This window comes from Lampetra planeri, chromosome 33, assembly GCF_965212315.1.
Source record: "Lampetra planeri chromosome 33, kcLamPlan1.2.h2, whole genome shotgun sequence".
Taxonomy (NCBI): Eukaryota; Metazoa; Chordata; class Hyperoartia; order Petromyzontiformes; family Petromyzontidae; genus Lampetra; species Lampetra planeri.
Window position 1 is genome coordinate 11,140,746 of NC_136139.1, and position 21,423 is coordinate 11,162,168.

Sequence of the window (21,423 nt, forward strand, 5' to 3'; positions counted from 1 at the left end):
TCCCCCCCCAACAATTGTGGGGGAGGGGCGATGGCGATAGTGGGAGGGGCTTGTTGTTCCCGGAGCTCGTTGCCATGGACACAGCCGCCCTTCGCCCATTGGCCCTTGCGGAAAAGTCACCGCCCGAACTTCCGGCGGTTTTGGTCGTGACGTCAGTCTCTCACCCCCCTCCCCTCCACGCAACCTCCTGCCCCGCCCCTCCGTTTTTATGCCCCGCCCCTTTTGCCCCGCCCCCCCCAACCGGCACCGTCCGCCCCTCCCCCACGCGGCGCGCGAGGCCGAGCGAGGAAGGAGTCGAGCAAGGGGAGTGAGGTACTCGCGTGTCGCTCGCTCGCTCGCTCACTTTGAATAAACCCCACAAATACCCCCCCCACCGCCTCTCTCTCTACCCCCCTCCTCTCTCATCCTTTCTCTCTCTCTGTCCGTCGCGTCTCCTCGGCGTGTCCCCCGGACCCGCGGAGTCTAAGACGCATGAGCGTTGTTGTTGTTGGGGGGGGGGGTGAGCTGGTACGGAAGTGGGGATCGATCGAAGTGGACACAGCCAAGAGCGGCGGGCGAAGAGGATCGCAAAGTCCGGGGGTCAAGGGGTCGCAAAGTCCGGGGTCGACGCGCAGCCGAGCGAGTAAGTGGAGCGGAAGGGCCACCACCACCACCCCAACACCACCACCACCCCAACACCACCACCACCACCCCAACACCACCACCACCCCAACACCACCACCACCCCAACACCACCACCACCACCCCAACACCACCACCACCCCAACACCACCACCACCACCCCAACACCACCACCACCACCCCAACACCACCACCACCACCCCAACACCACCACCACCACCCCAACACCACCACCACCACCCCAACACCACCACCACCACCCCAACACCACCACCACCACCCCAACACCACCACCACCACCCCAACACCACCACCCCATCACCACCACCACCACCCCATCACCACCACCACCACCCCCACCACCCCATCACCACCACCACCACCCCATCACCACCACCACCACCCCATCACCACCACCACCCCATCACCACCATCACCACCACCACCACCCCACCACCACCACCACCACCCCACCACCACCACCACCACCCCACCACCACCACCCCACCACCCCACCACCACCCCACCACCACCACCCCACCATCACCACCACCACCACCCCACCACCACCACCCCACCCCCACCACCACCACCCCACCACCCCACCCCACCACCACCACCCCACCACCACCACCCCACCACCCCACCACCACCACCCCACCAAAACTAATTCCCGCATCAATTCGTTCGCAGCGAGATTCATTAATTCACTCCGTGGACTTTCATTCACTCATTCGTTCCTTGTGTTCGTATACTCGGCCACACGTTCGTTCATTGAGTTACTCATTCACTTACAAACTCGTTCTCGCATTCACTCATTTTCCCCACAGGCTCCTTCGCTCGTTCTTGTTTTACACGAGTCTAGCCACCTCGACTCATTCATTTAGTCGTTCACGTGTATCCTCATTCAGTCACTCATGCATTCATAGACTCATTCGGTGACTTATTTACTTAAATGTATACTCGCTAATTCACCAAGCCATAGATTATCTCACGGTTCGACTCATCAAGTCACTCGTGTCCCTGCAGCCTCGTTCAGTGGCCGAGATAAATTCACTCTTACGGACTAATTCACTCAAGTTATTACGTAATCTCATTCACGTATACTCTTGAAACTTTTCATTCACCTGTGAACTAAGTGGCTTACTCGTTCACTCCTTTACACTCGCTCTGTGTTATTCACTAGCATCCAATCGCTGACAAACTCGTTCCCACATTAATTAAATCACACATCCATTCGCTCATTCGTAAACTCATTCGCTCGGATTCAGTCATTCACCTCGAATCCTCTTCTCTAGGACTCCTTTTTTTAATTCAATCACTTCTAAACTGCTAAGTTAATTTACAGACTAACCTGGTCACTTACCAACGCATACTTTCACTCATTCACACTCAAATTCATTCACTCTTATTTCTCACACGGACTCATTTACTTACGCATTTGCTTACTCGTTCACGCACATACTCTAAAATAATGGGCATCATCCCCCCCCACTCATCTTGCACTCGACTCATTCGGGTAACGCCGGCCAGCCAACTCATTCCCCCCCCCCGAACGACGATTCCCGAAGTCGTTCGCTCAAACCATTGACTCAATCGCTTTCAGACTTCACTCATTCACCAACTCGTTCACTCCAGTCCGTGGTGCTGTAATCCTTTGGTGCAGCTGTGTAGTTGCCCTGTGTACACACACACATAAACACGACAAACAGCACCCTGCTCTTAAGGTGACGGTGTAATGCCCTCTTGCTACTCCAACCCCTCCCAACACCCAACACCAACTCGCGCTGACCGCAGTGGTGAAGTATGGCCACTTAAGTTAAAATAACCCCCTACCAGCCACACATGGCGGGGAGGGCCCTCGATCAGCAGGCAGCAGTGGTGACGAAAACGCGACGCATTCGTCAGCAATACTGCTGTGGTTCTCTCAATGGGAAACGTATGGAATGGGCGACGTTTCAGGCAATGACCCTTAACAGAAGAGTGGGCAAATCGTGGAACGGACATCGGGGTTCATGTCCACGACCTGTACTCGAATTTGACCTATTGGGCAGTAATCAACTTAAAGAGTCAGCGCTTCTTGAAACGGAGGAGTAGGAGGAGGAATCATAGCGAAACTACGCGAACCCGTGGCTATCAACATTTGCCGCAGTACGCAAGAAGTAGAAAAATACCCGCGTGGAATGATTTTCGCGACTCAATTTGCACGCCGGAATACGGATGGCAACGTGCAATTGACGGCATTGGAAGAGTGTGGCTGGGGACTTAATGTTCCAGACATTGTGAGCAGCTGAGAGAAGGTGTCACTCCCCCCCCCACCTTCTTCCGCACATCTTAGCGTGCAGATTCAATTCAGCATCTCGGGGTACCGTGGCACAAACAAGCACAACCCCATAGCAGATCAAGATCGCCCTCGTAGGTCATCAACTCGTACTTTAGATTTTAAAAAATCTATATACAAACAGCAGGCTCTGAAGTCGAGAGGTGCATTGCATTAAAACGTTGCCTACACGTGTGTGAACAGGTGGTTCTGCCGTGCTGTGCATGTACAAAGGATCAGCCTGTTGTCAATCAGCTGCTTGATGATGACCTCTCCGTACGGGTCGTAGTGTTCTACCTAACTTTAGTGTGTGCACGTACGTTGAACTTCTTTCGCGCCGTACGTAGCCAGGCGTGCTCATCGGAGGTGCGGGCGGGGTGGAGGGGGGCCACCAAACTAAACGCAAAAAGAAGTTTAAAAAAGAAATGAGTTTTCAATCGATAAGTGAGGACAACGGGCCAATGCGTGTTGGTGAAAGCGCAGAGTATATAGACTTTGGAGCTTGACATGCAGTGAAACAAATTGATTTTGCCGTGCATGCCCTGGCCACTGTGCAGACAGCCCCCACGAGTCGTCACGAGCCCTAAACTGGGTCGCCCTTCCACCCCAAGCACTGTCCAGGCCCAAACCTGCTTAGCTTCCGAGGTCTGACAACTAGTTTCAAGGCAGTGTGAATTGCCATCGAGTAGAGAGACACGGGACTGTTGTGTTTGTTGGGAGAGCCGAGTTTTGATTCCTGCGAATATTTTCGCGTGGTGACTTGAGCCACACCACACAGGCTCTCAATATGCTTCATGGGTTGTGCAATAAACGGCGCCATCGAATGTAGAATGGATGAAGAGTTAAACACGTTCCGTGAGTCGAGCAAGGTTGTTTATACGACCTTGGGGAAAAGACACGAAGTGGGTTGCAAGCGCAAAGAGATCGAAGCCGAAAGAGAAAGTGTTGTGACTTGAAGTGTGGCGGTGATTGAACGCAGTGGTTGGATGAGATGAAACGGTGAGTCTGGCCGGGCCCGAGTTCTCAAAACGTGTGGATGAATCACGGAGTTGACGTGAACAGTGACCCATGGCAGTAGCGATAGCAGAGCGATAAGGTGGCGACTGACCGGCAGCGTGAGCGTATCGTGCCTGTCGTGAATCAAGAGGAGTGCTTCAATTCACGTGAGCTGTGGGACACGGGGCTCCCCCCCCCCCCCCCCGATGACAACGCCGTTCCCAACTTCACCACCGTCTCAACTTTGTCCGTGACAGACGGAGACGTAGAGAGAGAGAGGGGGGGAGCGAGACACGGGGAGATTCCACAGGAGGGGGGGGGGGAAGAGGGACTCTCGCATTGATGAAGGCACCACAGCATGAATGAGGAGGGTATCGAGATCCGAGGAGTGTGTGTGGGGGGGGAGGTCAAGATATTTGTGGCGGAGGCTACAGATGCCGTGCCCCGCCAAAGGCGGTCATGAAAGCTTGTGACAGATTCGAGAAACACGAGCGGGGAAAGTTGAGCCCGCGGGCGGGCAAGGCAGGACAGAGCGAGGCACTGCCGCCCCACAGGCCAAGGGGGAGTGGAATTGTTGGTGGAGGTGGCGGTGTGGGGTGTGTGTGGGGTGGTGGAGTGGAGTGTGTGTCGGGTGTGTTTGGAGTGTGTGTGGAGTGTGTGTGGAGTGTGTGTGTGGGGTGGTGGAGTGGTGTGTGGAGTGTGTGGGGTGGTGGAGTGTGTGTGGAGTGTGTGGAGTGTGTGTGGGGTGGTGGAGTGGTGTCTGTGTGTGGGGTGGTGGAGTGTGTGTGGTCTGTGTGGTGTGTGTGGGTTGTGTGTGGGGTGGTGGAGTGGAGTGTGTGTGGGGTGGTGGAGTGGAGTGTGTGTGGGGTCGTGGAGTGTGTGGGTTGTGTGTGGGGTGGTGGAGTGGAGTGTGTGTGGGGTGGTGGAGTGGTGTGTGTGGGGTAGTGGAGTGGTGTGTGTGTGGGGTGGTGGAGTGGGGTGTGTGTGGTGTGTGTGGGTTGTTTGTGGGGTGGTGGAGTGGAGTGTGTGTGGGGTGGTGGAGTGTGTGTGGGGTGGTGGAGTGGGGTGGAGTGTGTGGGGTGGTGGAGTGGAGTCTGTGTGGGGTGTGTGGGGTGGTGGAGTGGAGTGGTGTGTGTGGGGTGGTGGAGTGGAGTGTGTGTGGGGTGGTGGAGTGTGTGTGGGGTGGTGGAGTGGAGTGTGGGGTGGTGGAGTGGGGTGGAGTGTGTGGGGTGGTGGAGTGGAGTCTGTGTGGGGTGTGTGGGGTGGTGGAGTGGAGTGGTGTGTGTGGGGTGGTGGAGTGGTGTGTGTGGGGTGGTGGAGTGGAGTGTGTGTGGGGTGGTGGAGTGGTGTGTGTGTGGGGTGGTGGAGTGGAGTGTGTGTGGGGTGGTGTAGTGGAGTGGTGTGTGTGTGGAGTGGTGTGTGTGTGGGGTGGTGTGTGTGGGGTGGTGGAGTGGTGTGTGTGTGGGGTTTGTGTGGTGTGTGTGGGGTGGTGGAGTGTGTGTGGGGTGGAGTGTGTGGGGTGGTGGAGTGGAGTCTGTGTGAGGTGTGTGGGGTGGTGGAGTGGAGTGGTGTGTGTGGGGGTGGTGGAGTGGAGTGTGTGTGGGGTGGTGGAGTGGAGTGTGTGTGGGGTGGTGGAGTGGAGTGTGGGGTGGTGGAGTGGGGTGGAGTGTGTGGGGTGGTGGAGTGGAGTCTGTGTGGGGTGTGTGGGGTGGTGGAGTGGAGTGGTGTGTGTGGGGTGGTGGAGTGGTGTGTGTGGGGTGGTGGAGTGGAGTGTGTGTGGGGTGGTGGAGTGGTGTGTGTGTGGGGTGGTGGAGTGGAGTGTGTGTGGGGTGGTGTAGTGGAGTGGTGTGTGTGTGGAGTGGTGTGTGTGTGGGGTGGTGTGTGTGGGGTGGTGGAGTGGTGTGTGTGTGGGGTTTGTGTGGTGTGTGTGGGGTGGTGGAGTGTGTGTGGGGTGGTGGAGTGTGTGTGGGGTGGTGGAGTGGAGTGGTGTGTGGGGGTGGTGGAGTGGGGTGTGTGTGGGGTGTCTGTGGGGTTGTGGAGTGGTGTGGGGTGTGTGTGGGGTGGTGGAGTGGGGTGTGTGGGGTGTGTGTGGGGTGGTGGAGTGGGGTGTGTGTGGGGTGGTGGAGTGGGGTGTCTGTGGGGTTGTGGAGTGGTGTGGGGTGTGTGTGGTGGTGTGTGTGTGGTGTGTGGGGTGGTGGAGTGTGTGGGGTGTGAGTGGGGGTGTGTGTGGGGTGGTGGAGTGGGGTGTGTGTGGGGTGGTGGAGTGGGGTGTGTGTGGGGTGGTGGAGTGTGTGGTGTGTGTGGGGTGGTGGAGTGTGTGTGGGGTGGTGGAGTGTGTGTGGGGTGGTGTGGAGTGTGTGTGGGGTGGTGGAGTGTGGGTGTGGTGTGTGTGTGGGGTGGTGGAGTGTGTGTGGGGTGGTGGAGTGTGTGTGGGGTGGTGGAGTGGTGTGTGGGGTGGTGGAGTGGGGTGTGAGTGGGGTGTCTGTGGGGTTGTGGAGTGGTGTGGGGTGTGTGTGGGGTGGTGGAGTGGGGTGTGTGGGGTGTGTGTGGGGTGGTGGAGTGGGGTGTGTGTGGGGTGGTGGAGTGGAGTGTGTGTGGGGTGTCTGTGGGGTTGTGGAGTGGTGTGGGGTGTGTGTGTGGTGTGTGTGGGGTGGTGTGTGTGTGAGGTGTGTGGGGTGTGTGTGGGGTGGTGGAGTGGGGTGTGTGTGGGGTGGTGGAGTGTGTGGTGTGTGTGGGGTGGTGGAGGGGTGTGTGGGGTGGTGTGGAGTGTGTGTGGTGTGGGGTTCTGTTTCTCGAGTCACGCGTCTGACCCCGCGGCTATTTCAGGCCCCGCACGCAGCCAGCTGGCGGCGCACTGTACGCGGCGCGTGCGTTGCGCCGCGTACAGTGCGGTGGGTGCCCGCGACATTGAGCGGCGGGGGAGAGCACGTGTCCAGCAGGAGAGGGGGTGAGGGGGGGGCTGGGGGTGGCTGGGGGTGAGGGGGGGGCTGGGGGTGAGGGGGTGGCTGGGGGGTGAGGGGGTGGTGGGGGTGAGGGGGTGGCTGGGGGTGAGGGGGGGGGGCTGGGGGGTGAGGGGGGGGCTGGGGGTGAGGGGGGGGCTGGGGTGTTGAGGGGGGGGCTGGGGGTGAGGGGGGGCTGGCTGGGCGCGGGGTGAGGGGGGGGGGGGGGGGCTGGGGGTGAGGGGAGGGGGCTGGGGGTGAGGGAGGGGCTGGGGGTGAGGGAGGGGCTGGGGGGTGAGGGGAGGGGCTGGGGGTGAGGGGGGGGGCTGGGGGTGAGGGGGGGGCTGGGGGTGAGGGGGGGGGCTGGGGGTGAGGGGGGGGCTGGGGGTGAGGGGGGGGGGGCTGGGGGTGAGGGGAGGGGGCTGGGGGTGAGGGAGGGGGCTGGGGGTGATGGAGGGGCTGGGGGTGAGGGGGGGGCTGTGGGGTGAGGGGGGGGGGCTGGGGGTGAGGGGGGGGCTGGGGGTGGCTGGGGGTGAGGGGGGGGCTGGGGGTGAGGGGGGAGCTGGGGGTGAGGGGGGTGGCTGGGGGTGAGGGGGGGGCTGGGGGTGAGGGGGGGGCTGGGGGTGAGGGGGGGGCTGGGGGTGAGGGGGGGCTGGGGGTGAGGGGGTGGCTGGGGGGTGAGGGGGGGGGCTGGGGGTGAGGGGGGGGCTGGGGGTGGCTGGGGGTGAGGGGGTGGCTGGGGGTGAGGAGGGGGCTGGGGGGTGAGGGGGGGGCTGGGGGTGAGGGGGGGGGCTGGGGGTTGAGGGGGTGCTGGGGGTGAGGGGGGGTGGCTGGAGGTGAGGGGGGGGGCTGGGGGGTGAGGGGGGGGGCTGGGGGTGAGGGGGGGGGCTGGGGGGTGAGGGGAGGGGGCTGGGGGTGAGGGAGGGGCTGGGGGTGAGGGAGGGGGCTGGGGGTGAGGGAGGGGCTGGGGGGTGAGGGGGGGGCTGGGGGTGAGGGGGGGGGCTGGGTGTGAGGGGGGGGGGCTGGGGGTGAGGGGGGGGCTGGGGGTGTTAGTCTTTGTATAGCCGTGTATGTGTATGGCTGTGTTTTGTCTTTTGTCTGTTAGTGAGAGTGTATGTGTGTGTGGCTGTTAAAGTGTGTGTACGGCTGTTCGTGAGAGTGTGTTTATGTATGGCTTAGTGGGAGTTATGTATGGCTGTTAGTGAGTTGGCACGGTAGAGGGCACAGGTGGTGCATCGGCCAGTCATCTCAGTCATCCCATGGCACCTGGGTCTGTCCCGTGACCTGCCAGCGGGCGTTCGACACTTCACGTGGCCTTGACGTGCACATAGCCTGGCACATGCACCGTGGTGACGTCGCCGCAACTTAGTGGCGAATGGCGGTTGTTGTGCGTGAGTTTGTCGTTGTGAGTGTCGGTCTGTCTAGCTGTGTTTCAGTGTTTGTGTGAGCACTTGCCCCTACAGTCTGTTAAAGGCTATAGGGGGGGATATTTGTGTTTATATGGCTATGTGTGAGTGTGGAAAGTGGTAGTGCAGTAGTTAGCACGCTACCCTACAAATCCGACAACCCCAAATCCGACAACCTGAGTTCGATTCCTCGTCACAGCCAACACCGGTGATCATAATCTGAACCAGTCCTGGGCCTCCCCTAGGTCGACTCAGTCTCAAGTTAGTACCTGGTGCGATTTGTAAACATCGCCACTGGGTTGGCACGTGCCCCAAAAGGTTTGTGAGTAACTGTGTGGTTGAGACAAACATCTTTGTACGTGTGTGATTATGTGTGATTGTGTGAGTGTTTGCGTACTGCGGCAGTTGCCCTCCAGCAACAACAACGGAGGGTAGAGCGGCAAAGACGCAACAGGTTGACACAGTGGGAGGGGGGGCACAGGTGGTGCATCAGTCAACCCAAAACACATGGGTCTGCCCCGTGACCTCTTGCCCTCGAGCCTCCGTCATTTTGCGTGGCCCCAAAGTGCACCTAGCCTGGCACAAGCGCTGTGGTTGACATCACCACCACTTAGTGGCGGCTGTTATGAGTGGCTGTGAGTGTTTTGATGTCTTTTTTGTCGCAGTGTGTCTGACTGTTGATCTATTTACGTGCGTGTCTTTGTGTATGGCTGTGTTTGAGTGTGTCAAGATTGGCATATGTGGAGGAGGCTCGTGAAGGACGCTCCTGGGCAGTTGGAGGCAGCCGCCCTCCTGCAACAATGGAGGGCAGATGAGCGATGCTCACAATAAACGAGCGGCTAGAACGCAGGGAATTTGCAAAGCAGGGAGCACACTTGTGGTGCATCAGCCAGTCAGTCTAGTAAATCAAGCCATGGCACCTGGTTCTCTCCCGTTACCTGCGAGCGAGCCAAAAACAGTTCACATGGCCCCAAGGTGCACCTAGCCTGGCACAAGCCACATGGTGGCACAGTCTATGTTTTTCTTAATGTGAGTCTGTGTGTGTCTGAGTGCGGGGAGTGGTGGTGCAGTGGTTAGCACAATGCACTGCATTGTGCTAACCCGAGTTCCGATTTCCACTTATGATCAATAAGAGTGGTGGATGTTAAACCGGTCCTGGGCCTCCCCCAAGTATCTGGTGCTGTGTGTAAATAGTGATTTGGCCAACCCCCACCCCTTCATGTGCCATGCCGGCCTTCATAGTTGCTCGCAAACAGCACTTAACCCCAACCGTCTTGTTATGTTAAAGTCTATCCGGGGGATCATTGTATTTGTGTGTGTTTATGGCTGTCTTTGTCTGGCTGTGTGTGAGGGTGTTGGTGTCTATGTTAGTGTGTGCGTGAGACGGAACAACGTTGTGCGAGTGTGTGAATGTGCCTGTGTGATTGTGCTTTAGTGGCTGTGTGTGAGTGTGTGCATGTGTCTGTGTGATTGTGCTTTAGTGGCTGTGTGCGAGTGTGTGTGTGTGCATGTGTGATTGTGTTCTAGGGGCTGTGTGTGAGTGTGTGAATGTGCCTGTGTGATTGTGTTCTAGTGGCTGTGTGCGAGTGTGTGAATGTGCCTGTGTGATTGTGCTCTAGTGGCTGTGTGCGAGTGTGTGAATGTGCCTGTGTGATTGTGCTCTAGTGGCTGTGTGCGAGTGTGTGAATGTGCCTGTGTGATTGTGCTCTAGTGGTTGTGTGCGAGTGTGTGAATGTGCCTGTGTGATTGTGCTCTAGTGGCTGTGTGCGAGTGTGTGAATGAGCCTGTGTGGTTGTGCTCTAGTGGCTGTGTGCGAGTGTGTGAAAGTGCCCGTGTGGTTGTGCTCTAGTGGCTGTGTGCGAGTGTGTGAATGTGCCTGTGTGATTGTGCTTTAGTGGCTGTGTGCGAGTGTGTGAATGTGCCTGTGTGATTGTGCTCTAGTGGCTGTGTGCGAGTGTGTGAATGTGCCTGTGTGATTGTGCTCTAGTGGCTGTGTGCGAGTGTGTGTGTGTGCATGTGTGATTGTGTTCTAGTGGCTGTGTGCGAGTGTGTGGATGTGCCTGTGTGATTGTGCTCTAGTGGCTGTGTGTGAGTGTGTGAATGAGCCTGTGTGATTGTGCTTTAGTGGCTGTGTGCGAGTGTGTGGATGTGCCTGTGTGATTGTGCTTTAGTGGCTGTGTGCGAGTGTGTGAATGTGCCTGTGTGATTGTGCTCTAGTGGCTGTGTGCGAGTGTGTGAATGTGCCTGTGTGATTGTGCTCTAGTGGCTGTGTGCGAGTGTGTGAATGTGCCTGTGTGATTGTGTTCTAGTGGCTGTGTGCGAGTGTGTGGATGTGCCTGTGTGATTGTGCTCTAGTGGTTGTATGCGAGTGTGTGAATGAGCCTGTGTGATTGTGCTTTAGTGGCTGTGTGCGAGTGTGTGAATGTGCCTGTGTGATTGTGCTTTAGTGGTTGTGTGCGAGTGTGTGAATGTGCCTGTGTGATCGTGCTCTAGTGGCTGTGTGTGATTGTGTTCTAGTGACTGTGTGCGAGTGTGTGAATGTGCCTGTGTGATCGTGCTCTAGTGGCTGTGTGTGATTGTGCTCTAGTGGCTGTGTGCGAGTGTGTGAATGTGCCTGTGTGATTGTGCTCTTGTGGCTGTGTGCGAGTGTGTGAATGTGCCTGTGTGATCGTGCTCTAGTGGCTGTGTGCGAGTGTGTGAATGTGCCTGTGTGATTGTGCTCTAGTGGCTGTGTGTGAGTGTGTGAATGTGCCTGTGTGAATGTGCTCTAGTGGCTGTGTGCGAGTGTGTGAATGAGCCTGTGTGATTGTGCTCTAGTGGCTGTGTGCGAGTGTGTGAATGTGCCTGTGTGATTGTGCTCTAGTAGCTGTGTGCGAGTGTGTGAATGTGTCTCTGTGATTGTGCTCTAGTGGCTGTGTGCGAGTGTGAATGTGTCTGTGTGATTGTGCTCTAGTGGCTGTGTGAGTGTGTGAATGTGCCTGTGTGATTGTGCTCTAGTGGCTGTGTGCGAGTGTGAATGTGTCTGTGTGATTGTGCTCTAGTGGCTGTGTGTGTGAATTTGCCTGTGTGATTGTGCTCTAGTGGTTGTGTGCGAGTGTGTGAATGTGCCTGTGTGATTGCTCTAGTGGCTGTGTGCGAGTGTGTGAATGTGCCCGTGTGATTGTGCTCTAGTGGCTGTGTGCGAGTGTGTGAATATGTCCGTGTGATTGTGCTCTAGTGGCTGTGTGCGAGTGTGAATGTGTCTGTGTGATTGTGCTCTAGTGGCTGTGTGAGTGTGTGAATGTGCCTGTGTGATGTGCTCTAGTGGCTGTGTGCGAGTGTGTGAATGTGCCTGTGTGATTGTGCTCTAGTGGCTGTGTGCGAGTGCGTGAATGTGCCTGTGTGATTGTGTTCTAGTGGCTGTGTGCGAGTGTGTGAATGTGCCTGTGTGATTGTGCTTTAGTGGCTGTGTGCGAGTGTGTGAATGTGCCTGTGTGATTGTGCTCTAGTGGCTGTGTGCGAGTGTGTGAATGTGCCTGTGTGATTGTACTCTAGTGGCTGTGTGCGAGTGTGTGAATGTGCCTGTGTGATTGTGCTTTAGTGGCTGTGTGCGAGTGTGTGAATGTGCCTGTGTGATTGTGCTCTAGTGGCTGTGTGCGAGTGTGTGAATGTGCCTGTGTGATTGTGCTTTAGTGGCTGTGTGCGAGTGTGTGAATGTGCCTGTGTGATTGTGCTCTAGTGGCTGTGTGCGAGTGTGTGAATGTGCCTGTGTGATTGTGCTCTAGTGGCTGTGTGCGAGTGTGTGAATGTGCCTGTGTGATTGTGCTCTAGTGGCTGTGTGCGAGTGTGTGAATGTGCCTGTGTGATTGTGCTCTAGTGGCTGTGTGCGAGTGTGAATGTGTCTGTGTGATTGTGCTCTAGTGGCTGTGTGTGTGAATGTGCCTGTGTGATTGTGCTCTAGTGGCTGTGTGCGAGTGTGTGAATGTGCCTGTGTGATTGTGCTTTAGTGGCTGTGTGCGAGTGTGTGAATGTGCCTGTGTGATTGTGCTCTAGTGGCTGTGTGCGAGTGTGTGAATGTGCCTGTGTGATTGTGCTTTAGTGGCTGTGTGCGAGTGCCTAAACGTGTGTCTGTGAGGAGTGCGAGACAAAGGTCTAAGTGTGTGACTGCGTGTAAGTTTGAGTGTCAGTGTGTAAGTGTGTGTTTGTGTGTTAATCTGGGCGCGTGTGTGTGTGGGGAGCGGTAGTTCGATTCCCGCTCACGGCCAACACCAGTGGCGATTATCTGAACCGGTTCTGGGCCTCCCCTAGGTCGACTCAACCTCCAATGAGTACCTAGTGCGGTGTGTAAACATCGCCACTGGGGAGACAAAGGCGGTCGGGCGTGGTTGGTGGCCACCCCACCCCCTCGTGTACCATTCCGGCCTTCATCGGTGCTTGCTAACAGCACTTGCCCCTACAGTCTGTTAAGGCTATAACGGAGGATCTTTTTTCTTGTGTGTGTATCCTGGCGTGGTGCTGGCATTAGCGTGCACATAACCTGGCACAGGCGTCGTGGTGACGTCCACGCCACTTAGTGGTAAATGGCGGTGGTTGTTGTTGTTGTTGGTGCTGACCACCCACCCCCTCGTGCGCCGTGTCGGCCTTCATAGGTGCTCCCTAGCAGAAGTTTTCCTCAACAGCCTGAAAAAGGGTTTCCTCTATCGGGTGTCTCGTGTTGTGTGAAGTTCTTGCGTGAGCGATATGGGCTGCACGGGAAATCGTTGTCTTTGCTTATCTGTGCGTATGAGTGTGTGTGTTTGCGCGTGCATGTGTGTGCCTATTTTTCGTGTGGGAGTAAGTGTGCTAATGCACGAGAGTGTCTCTGATTTTGGGTGTTTTTTTGTGTATCGTTTGCGGCTGTGTATCTTGTGTGTGTTACCCATGTGTTTTGTGTGTTCCGTACGTGTGTATCTTTGTAATGCCACCATTTGTATTTACTTTGTTGCTATTTGTCTGATTGTGTGTGTGTGTGGTTTATGTCAGTGTAACTTTTGTGTTTGTGTCGCTGTGTGTGTCTTTGGGTGTGGTGCTGGCCACCCACCAACTCGTGTGCCCGTGCCGGCCTTCAAAGGTGCTCACTAACAGCCACTTGTTCCTCCAGTCTGTCAAGGCTATACGGGGGATCTTTGTTTTTGTACGTGGGGAGCGATGGTCTTGTTATTTGCTGTTAACCCCGGTAACTTGAGTTGGATTCCTGGAAAGTAAACATCAGTTACGAGTGGTTTCAGAACTTATCCTGGGCCTCGCCGAAGGTTGATTCGAGCACTTTCCGCAGTGCATACACTTCAAAACTGTGAAGGCAAAAAGGTGGCCAGGCGTGGCGATGGCCACACAACCTCATCGTGTGCCGTGATGGCTTTGATAAGTGCCCGCTATCACCACTTACCCTCAATGTATGTGTGTATTGCTGTAGGGGAATTATGTTTGTTCTATTTATGTTTGGAGGTCTGTGTGTGTGTGCATGTCATCGGTGCTCGCTTAACAGCACTTTCCCAAACAGTATTTTAAGGCTATACAGGGGATCTTTGTATTTGTGTATGTCTGGGGGGAACGGTGGTGTAATGGTTATCACGCGTTGAACCCAGAGTTTGATTCCCGCTTGCGGCCAACACCAGTGTGGCGATTATCTGAACCGGTCCTGGACCTCCCTTAGGTCGACTGAGCCTCAAGTTAGTACCTGCTGCGATTTGTAAACATCGCCACTCGGGAGACAAAGTAGCCAAGTGTATTGCTGGTCTTCAAAGGTGCTCTTTAACATAACCCGCACCAGAAGTCTATTTAGGCTATATGGGATTTTTGGTCTTTTTCTGCATGTCTGTGCCTGGGACTCGCACTCACTACGAAACAAGCAGAGTGTGCCGGGCGGCTAAAACGCAGGGTTGGCACAGTGGGAAGCGTCAGTGGTGCATCTGCCAATAATCTCAGTCAACAAAAACCTATGGCTCCTGGGCCTGTCCCCATGGCCTCCTACCAGTGACCATTCAGCACTTCATCTGGCACCTAACCCGGCACAAGGGTTGTGGTGATGTCACCGTCTCTTGTTTTTTTGTGTGTGTGTCTGTGTGTTGTCCATATGTGTCTGGGTATTTGTGTACGTGTGTGCATGTGTCTTGTCTGGGTGTGTGCACCTTTGTGTGTGGGTGTTGTGTCTTTGTGTATTTGGGTGCTGTATTTATGTGTTTGTGTCTTTGCCTTGTCTGTGCATTATTTGTGTTGTCTGTATGTGTGTTAGTGTTGTATGTGTTATCCATGTCACCTGGTCTGTCCCTTTGACACTTCACGTGGCCTCAAAGTGCACCTAGCCTGACACAAGTGTTGTGGAGATATCACCGCCACTTGGTGGCGACAGCAGTGGTCACTGTGTTGTCTGTGTGCCTCCTTTTGTGTATCCATACGAGAACCCCCGTAATACTGCCACGACCGAATCGTGACCTCTCTCGTATTGACCACCCTCAACGATGATGACACGACGTGCGCATTTAACCATTGAGTGCCGCGATGCGCCACCTTTACGTTCATGATGCATTCAGCCTGTAAATACACGGGCAGCGCCGCCCTGGGTACATCATCGCCGTCTCCGCTTTGTCGGTTCAGACATTTGGGCGGAATTTACCGTACCATGCTGTAATGGCACCTGCATCGAGTTCAAGGAGGGTACAAACGCTATTCGCCACTGCTACTGCGTTACATTTCCGAGCCCGTGTCAGAGCGCGCGCGCGTGGTTACGGTGGGCAGTTGCAGGAATAGTTATTTGCGAGTCGGTCCACCCTCTGGATCGATGCTAAAGTTGAAGCTTTTTAAGTGTCCAACGCGTGTTTAAAATACGCTTTAAACCCCGGCGAAGATAGCCTCTGTCCTTTCTATTCTGGTGTCGATGTGGTGTGTGTTGCACCGGCCACACCAGTTTCCCCGAGAGAACGGCACCGCTAACAGATGTTCGCCCAGGCTCGAAATTTAATACAAAGTGTCCGAGATGCATCAAGAGCCTCCACACCAGCGCAAGCCCTGTGCAAAGGGGCCTCTCATGGCCGCAAACATTATACTTTTAATGAACAAATTTCGCGTGCGAATCATGTTTATGCTATTGCGTTACACTGTCAAAAATAAGCACGTTATTTTAAAAAGGGACAGTGTATTCTCAAGTAGTTTCCACTTGACGCACTATGCTATGAATGGATATGCAGCGGAGGACATTTTCTCCCCTCGCACTTCTTAGTGGGAGCCTTCGGTTGAACATATTTACACATTTCTTGAAAGGAACTTGTAGCATTTGACGCGCTAGTAGTTCTTCCGGTTATTGAATGGACGAGAGACAACGTTGGCATTCTCTGTTCATCACTACAACGTAAAGGCGATGACATTTTCCCCACATCTCAACGAAGGGCTCATGGTACCAGTCGTTGGTGAAAATCTGTTCACTAATTCTGCTATTTATCATAATGCAATTTAGTCCTTATTCTCGAACCAACTACATTAGACCCCAATTTAATTTTATCCCCCCCCCCTCCACCAGTGTGTGGATACTCCCACGACGTGTGGCCAGTGTGGAATAAAAGACCAAACATACCCTCGAGAGAGGGGCTCTGGAGCTCCCTCTGGTGGAGGTCGCGATGTCAGCAGAGGTCGAACGAGCAATCGGAGGGGCTTCGTCTTTAGGTTCCCCCCCCCCACCGCCTCTGATGTGCCATGGTATCATAATTAGATTACATGACCGTCGAATGAAATTATAGCGTGCGTACGTCGTTTTGCTGCTCACTGCTGTGCGGTTTCTAGGTTCCTACACGGGTAGAAGATGGGGGCGTTTTTGGACAAGCCGAAGACGGAGAAGCACACGGCGCACGGCTCCGGCAACGGGATGTGCTACGCCCTGAGCAGCATGCAGGGCTGGCGGGTCGAGATGGAGGACGCCCACGCCGCGGTGCTGGGGATGCCACGCGGCCTGAAGTCGTGGTCGTTTTACGCCGTCTTTGACGGGCACGCGGGGTCGCGCGTGGCCACCTACTGCTCCGAGCACCTGCTGGAGCGCATCACCAACACCAAGCCCTTTCAGTTGCTCGTCCCGCCGGCCGAGCCGGGCGTGGATGACGTCAAGCAGGGCATCCGGACCGGTTTCCTGGAGATCGACGAGCACATGCGCACCATGTCCGACATCAAGAACGGGCTGGACCGCAGCGGCACCACGGCCGTGTCGGTGATGGTCAGCCCCAGGCACTTGTACTTCATCAACTGCGGCGACTCGCGCGCGGTGCTGTACCGCGACGGGGGAGTCCACTTCTTCACCGAGGACCACAAGCCGTGCAACCCGCGCGAGAAGGAGCGCATCCAGAACGCGGGCGGCAGCGTCATGATCCAGCGCGTCAACGGCTCGCTGGCCGTCTCGCGCGCCCTCGGGGATTTCGACTACAAGAGCGTAGACGGGAAAGGTCCCACCGAGCAGCTCGTCTCTCCCGAGCCGGAGGTGTACGAGGTGGAGCGCAGCGACAAGGACGAGTTCATGGTGCTGGCGTGCGACGGCATCTGGGACGTGATGTCCAACGAGGAGCTGGGCCAGTTCTTACGTTCACGTCTGCTGCTGAGCAACGACCTGGAGAAGGTTTGCAGCCAGGTCCTGGACACCTGCCTCCACAAGGTCTGTCACCCTGCCACGCACTCGTCTCACTGTAGCCGTCGCACTATGCCCCCTTTTGAGGGACGATGTTGAAAGGCAGACACAATAAAGGCTGCCACGATAAGCGTTGTTTATTTACCGAAACACTGCAGGCTGCACGGCCGCAAGCCGGCCGTGTGGCAGGGAATGCACCGCGTGTCTCGAAAAGGGATTCCTTGATTTCACGGTCTAAAGATATGGCTAACCAAGTGTGGCTCGGTAAATGAGAAACCCTTGCCCCCCCCCCCCCCCCATTGCCCCATGTGTAAGCTTGACAAGCCGTGGAACAAGGAATTTTCTTTGTGAAACCATGAATGAGCTCGTAGGGTAGTGAAGCGTTGACGAGCGCGGTGCTTTTCACTAAGGTTCCTGAACCGGTTATGAGCATTCCTCCGCTTGTGCTGTTTTGCAGGGCAGCCGAGATAACATGAGCATCGTGCTCGTGTGCTTTCCCAACGCTCCCAGGCCCTCGCCTGAAGCCGTGAAACAGGAGGAGGAGCTCGACAAATTCCTGGAGCAGAAGGTGGAAGGTGACTCTCCTCTGTCGAGTGCACTCCCCACCCCCCTCGCCACCACCCTTGGATTAAATTTTCTTATCGGCAGCGGATAAATAACGCCCCCCCCCTGTCCCGGCACCTGTTTATTGTGTCACTTCGGAACGGTGGTACCGAGCCGGTGCCTAATTGAAGCGGTCCACGCTCGGTGTCGCGTAGCTAAAAACAAACGTAAGTGCGTTCATTGTGGCTCTGACTTGGGCATAGTTTTTCTCTCCACATAGTGGGCTATTTCGAGGTGGCGGCCCTCATTAGCAGTGCACCCATAAAGGGGTGTTTTACTTTTTAAGCCATAAGACCACATCAACGACTTTGTAGGCATGATGCACTTGTGAAGGTTGAGGAAACTAGGGATGGCACTCTCCTGTCTTTCTGCCTCCTGCCACACCACCCGGCCTTGCCGTCCCTTTACCTGTCACCATTTACATCACTGCAATCCTCTCCAACTAACAAGTATGTTTAACCACGTAGGCTTTCGTCACCAATATTATCCATGAGAGGGTTTTTTTTTTTGGGTGAGATCACGTGAATATAAATGTTTCGGTGGTGGCGGATTTAATGATACATTTATAATGATGCTTTCTAACCCAAAAACGTTTTGTTATGGATGTAGGTGCGATCTCACGAGCAATATTATCCACAGTGAAGGGTTTTTTGTTGTTGTTGGGGTTTGATCGTGTAATTATGAATGGTGGCAACGTCAGGGTTACTCCAATTGTAAATGTTGCTGTGGGTTTACTCTCCAACGCACACACCACCGGTTAGTGCTGAACTCGTAAACTAATTGGCCACGTTTCGTTTACGTGACACAGCTTACTCACTTGCTGTGTCGGGTGGTGGCAGGTTTAAAGACACATTTATATTTGCGTGATCTAGCCCCAAAAAAACTATTATGGCTCAAAGTCTTCTTCCACCCTCGATCCTTGGCTTAGTGAACTCGTCACTCACTGTCTTCCTACCCTGGCCCTCCACCTCATCCGGTCCCGATCCCTTGTCTCGCACGACGGCTGCTGTCACTGCCATTCTGTTGAAACTCCCCACGATGGACCCAAGCAAAGATCCATCCTCTCTCAAGCCTCTCATTCATAGCAGGGGTCACCTACTCCCATATCTCCGGACCCCTGTCCCTCCGCAGTCTCCACGACCCAGTCCAATCAGGTTTCTGCCAGGGCCATTCTACTGAAACTGCTTCTGCACAGGTGGTAAATGACCTTCGTCTCGCTTCAGATAATGAATCCTTCTCACTCCGATTTCTCTGAGGCCTCCCCGCAGCTGTTGACACCACGGATCACTCAATTCCCATCCTCCTTGATCTCCTTCATGGCCGTGCAGGCATCTCCACCACATTAGTCTCCTGGCTGCGGTCTTCCCATCTTTCACGTTTCCCGGCACGAACTGCCTGCCCTCCTCTCACACATCCCTGTGCTTGTGGTGTTGCACAAAGCTCCATCCTCGACCCCTGTTGCTGTTCTCAATAAATCCCCCCCCCCCTCTTGGCGAAATCGTCTTCAATTTCATTGTCAACCTGAAGACACCCGGCCAGCTACATCGCCATTGACCCCATGAACCCTCCCTCACTGTCCACTGTCACGTGCTGCCTTGACCACGGTTTCACCTCTGATGGGTTCCACCGCACCTTCTCCAGCAGTGCCAAAACAGAAGTAAAACATCGATGTGTATTTGTAAACAGCCAACTAGTTCACGTTGTTTCAATTCTGGCAACAATTAAAATACTTGTGCCAATTAAGCCTTAATTCTAAGAATACATGTCACACGGTGGTTACGTTTTGAGGTAGGAGTGTGCGTGTATTGACTGTGTCGGTACATTGTCACGGCGCCACTTCGAGAGTCGTCATGCCTGTTGAGTGTGCTCTTTTCACGGGTGACTTCAACTTCAAAAGCTGTCCTGATTGCCGAGACTTAAAGCGAATGTGTCCCGTACGTTATACACCTTTGGGCTTGATTTACATAGATTTTTTATGACGTTTTAAAAAAAAAAACGAGACATTCATGTTGCGTTGCACGAGTTGTGCTCAAACTGGAAACTTAACAGGTATGCGAGTTATCGAATTTCACTTGAGCATCACGCCTCATCGGAGAATGGGAGAGCGGATGCCTGCTGTCTAACGTACGGCGTGCCCGTGAATAAACGTCGCGTGGACACGCGCCGTGTCCTTGGTCTACGTGGAATTTATGGGTGCCATCTGGAAGGAAAAAAATTCATTCCCAAAGCCCAAAAAATGCAACAACGAGCAAAGCAGCAGCCCCCATGGCGGCGTGTCGTCAGCCGAGTTCTCCACTTTGCGCAGAAATGCCCTGCGGCCAGCCAGTCCCAGTTTTGTCCGTACTGCAACTGCCGTAGCATTAGATGGTGGATTGTGCGCATTCCAGAATTGGCTTGTGTTGATTGATGGCTTGTTTTTCACCTTTATTTATATACATGTTTTAAACACAATATCAATGCAATTATAGGTTGTCAATTGGAAACATTTTGGCTTTGTGGAAATTACGTGGTTTTTGTTAAGAAAATTGGATTTCTAACAGGGTCACCCCCACCACTGAATTAGACCCCCCCCCCCCCCCCCGTGTTTCAAGGACACAAAGCCATCTCGGCAAATCGTCCTTAAGTAAGCGCATATGATGTGTGCGTGTGCGTGATGATAGAATGTTAATGTCTGTGCTGGCACACCAGCCTACATAAGGTAAGCATTCAAAGCCTGCTTGCTTGATGGCTCGCTTTGCGTTTGTCCAAAACTCTGCCGGAATGAAAGTTGGCAGCGATGTTAAATAGTATTGGAACAGCAGGAGTTCTTCTCTACGTGGTCCATATGAACATGTGCCCCCTAGTGGAGAAATCCTGATTCTAAACCAGGGTTTCCCGAAGGGCATTATTGCTTGTAACTCAGCACGGACATCTTCTTGAGTTTATCAAATCGCCTCTTTTCAAATCCGATTTGTACCACACTGCGCTTGCCTGATGATTGCTAAACATGTCACAGAACGGTAATTATTTTAATCCGGTCTCTCAGTATTTACACGAGGTCTATCATCGGGAACGTGTGGCATAAATATATTTATTTATAAATGTACGTGCAAAGCCCTTTGGTCAATCCACTGCTGCATGAGGGGCCTCCCCCCTCACACTGTCCTGGTCAGGGTTATTCGTCCATACCTCAACTATACTGGCCACTGCAGGTTTGGAAGTGGCCAGTATAGAACAGCAATGGATTTCGCTGTCCTGCCTTTTATTGACCACCACAATCCAAGCACTGCGCGGGTTCAACACGACGATTTTTGCCACGGGGCAAATTGTATCCGTAAATAGTATTTGTGAGCTGAACGGGAGGGGAATTGTGGTTAACCAGGAAATGCGTGCCGTGGTGGGTCTCGAGGAATGGATTCTGGGGAAATCCTAATGTAAACAGCCCTCGGGGGGGGGTGGTGAGGGCTTTGTTTCTTTCTCTAACAGGATGCCAGCACGAATGTTAAGCGGCTTCCACTGTGCGTTCGCCCATGTCACGGGCCTGCGTCGGCTTCTGCTGGCGAGCGCGGCGGCGTCGTCGTCGGAGGCTCTCGCTCGCACGTGCTCGCCTGACTGTTTCCCAAAAGAGTGCCTGTGTGTGCCCTTCCTCGTCAGAGTTGCTGGAGAAGCACGCGGAGGACAGGACCCCTGACATGCCCTCGGTAATGCGAGTTCTCTCCTTGGAAACTATCCCCAACCTTCCACCAGGAGGGGGCCTGGCTAGCAAGTAAGCGGCAGAGCGTATCCCGCGAGCCAGCGGCCCCCCCCACCCCCGCCCTCCCCCCCCCCCCTGTGTCCCACATCGTTTGGAATGGCTACATATGTAGTTTGCACCTAACGCTTCTCTCTAATACAGGTCGCCCTTGCAAAAGTGGCAGTGTGTCCATGTGGGTTTTATTT

General features: G+C 54.8%; 1 protein-coding gene across 3 annotated transcripts in view; it reads left to right on the forward strand.

Annotated features, from left to right (window-relative positions):
* Nucleotides 1–290: 290 nt before the first annotated feature.
* LOC144729787 (protein phosphatase 1B-like) overlaps nt 291–21,423 on the forward strand; it is a 30,510-nt gene continuing 9,377 nt past the window's right edge. The window contains exons 1-4 of one of the 3 annotated variants that reach the window (XM_078610289.1): nt 291–622; nt 16,074–16,929; nt 17,360–17,477; nt 21,139–21,185. In XM_078610289.1, coding sequence (XP_078466415.1) covers nt 16,093–16,929; nt 17,360–17,477; nt 21,139–21,185 — 1,002 coding nt within the window. In that variant the 5' untranslated portion in view covers nt 291–622; nt 16,074–16,092. Of the gene's footprint in view, nt 623–16,073; nt 16,930–17,359; nt 17,478–21,138; nt 21,251–21,423 lie in introns of all 3 variants that reach the window. The other 2 variants (XM_078610287.1, XM_078610288.1) reach the window with 2 other exon arrangements.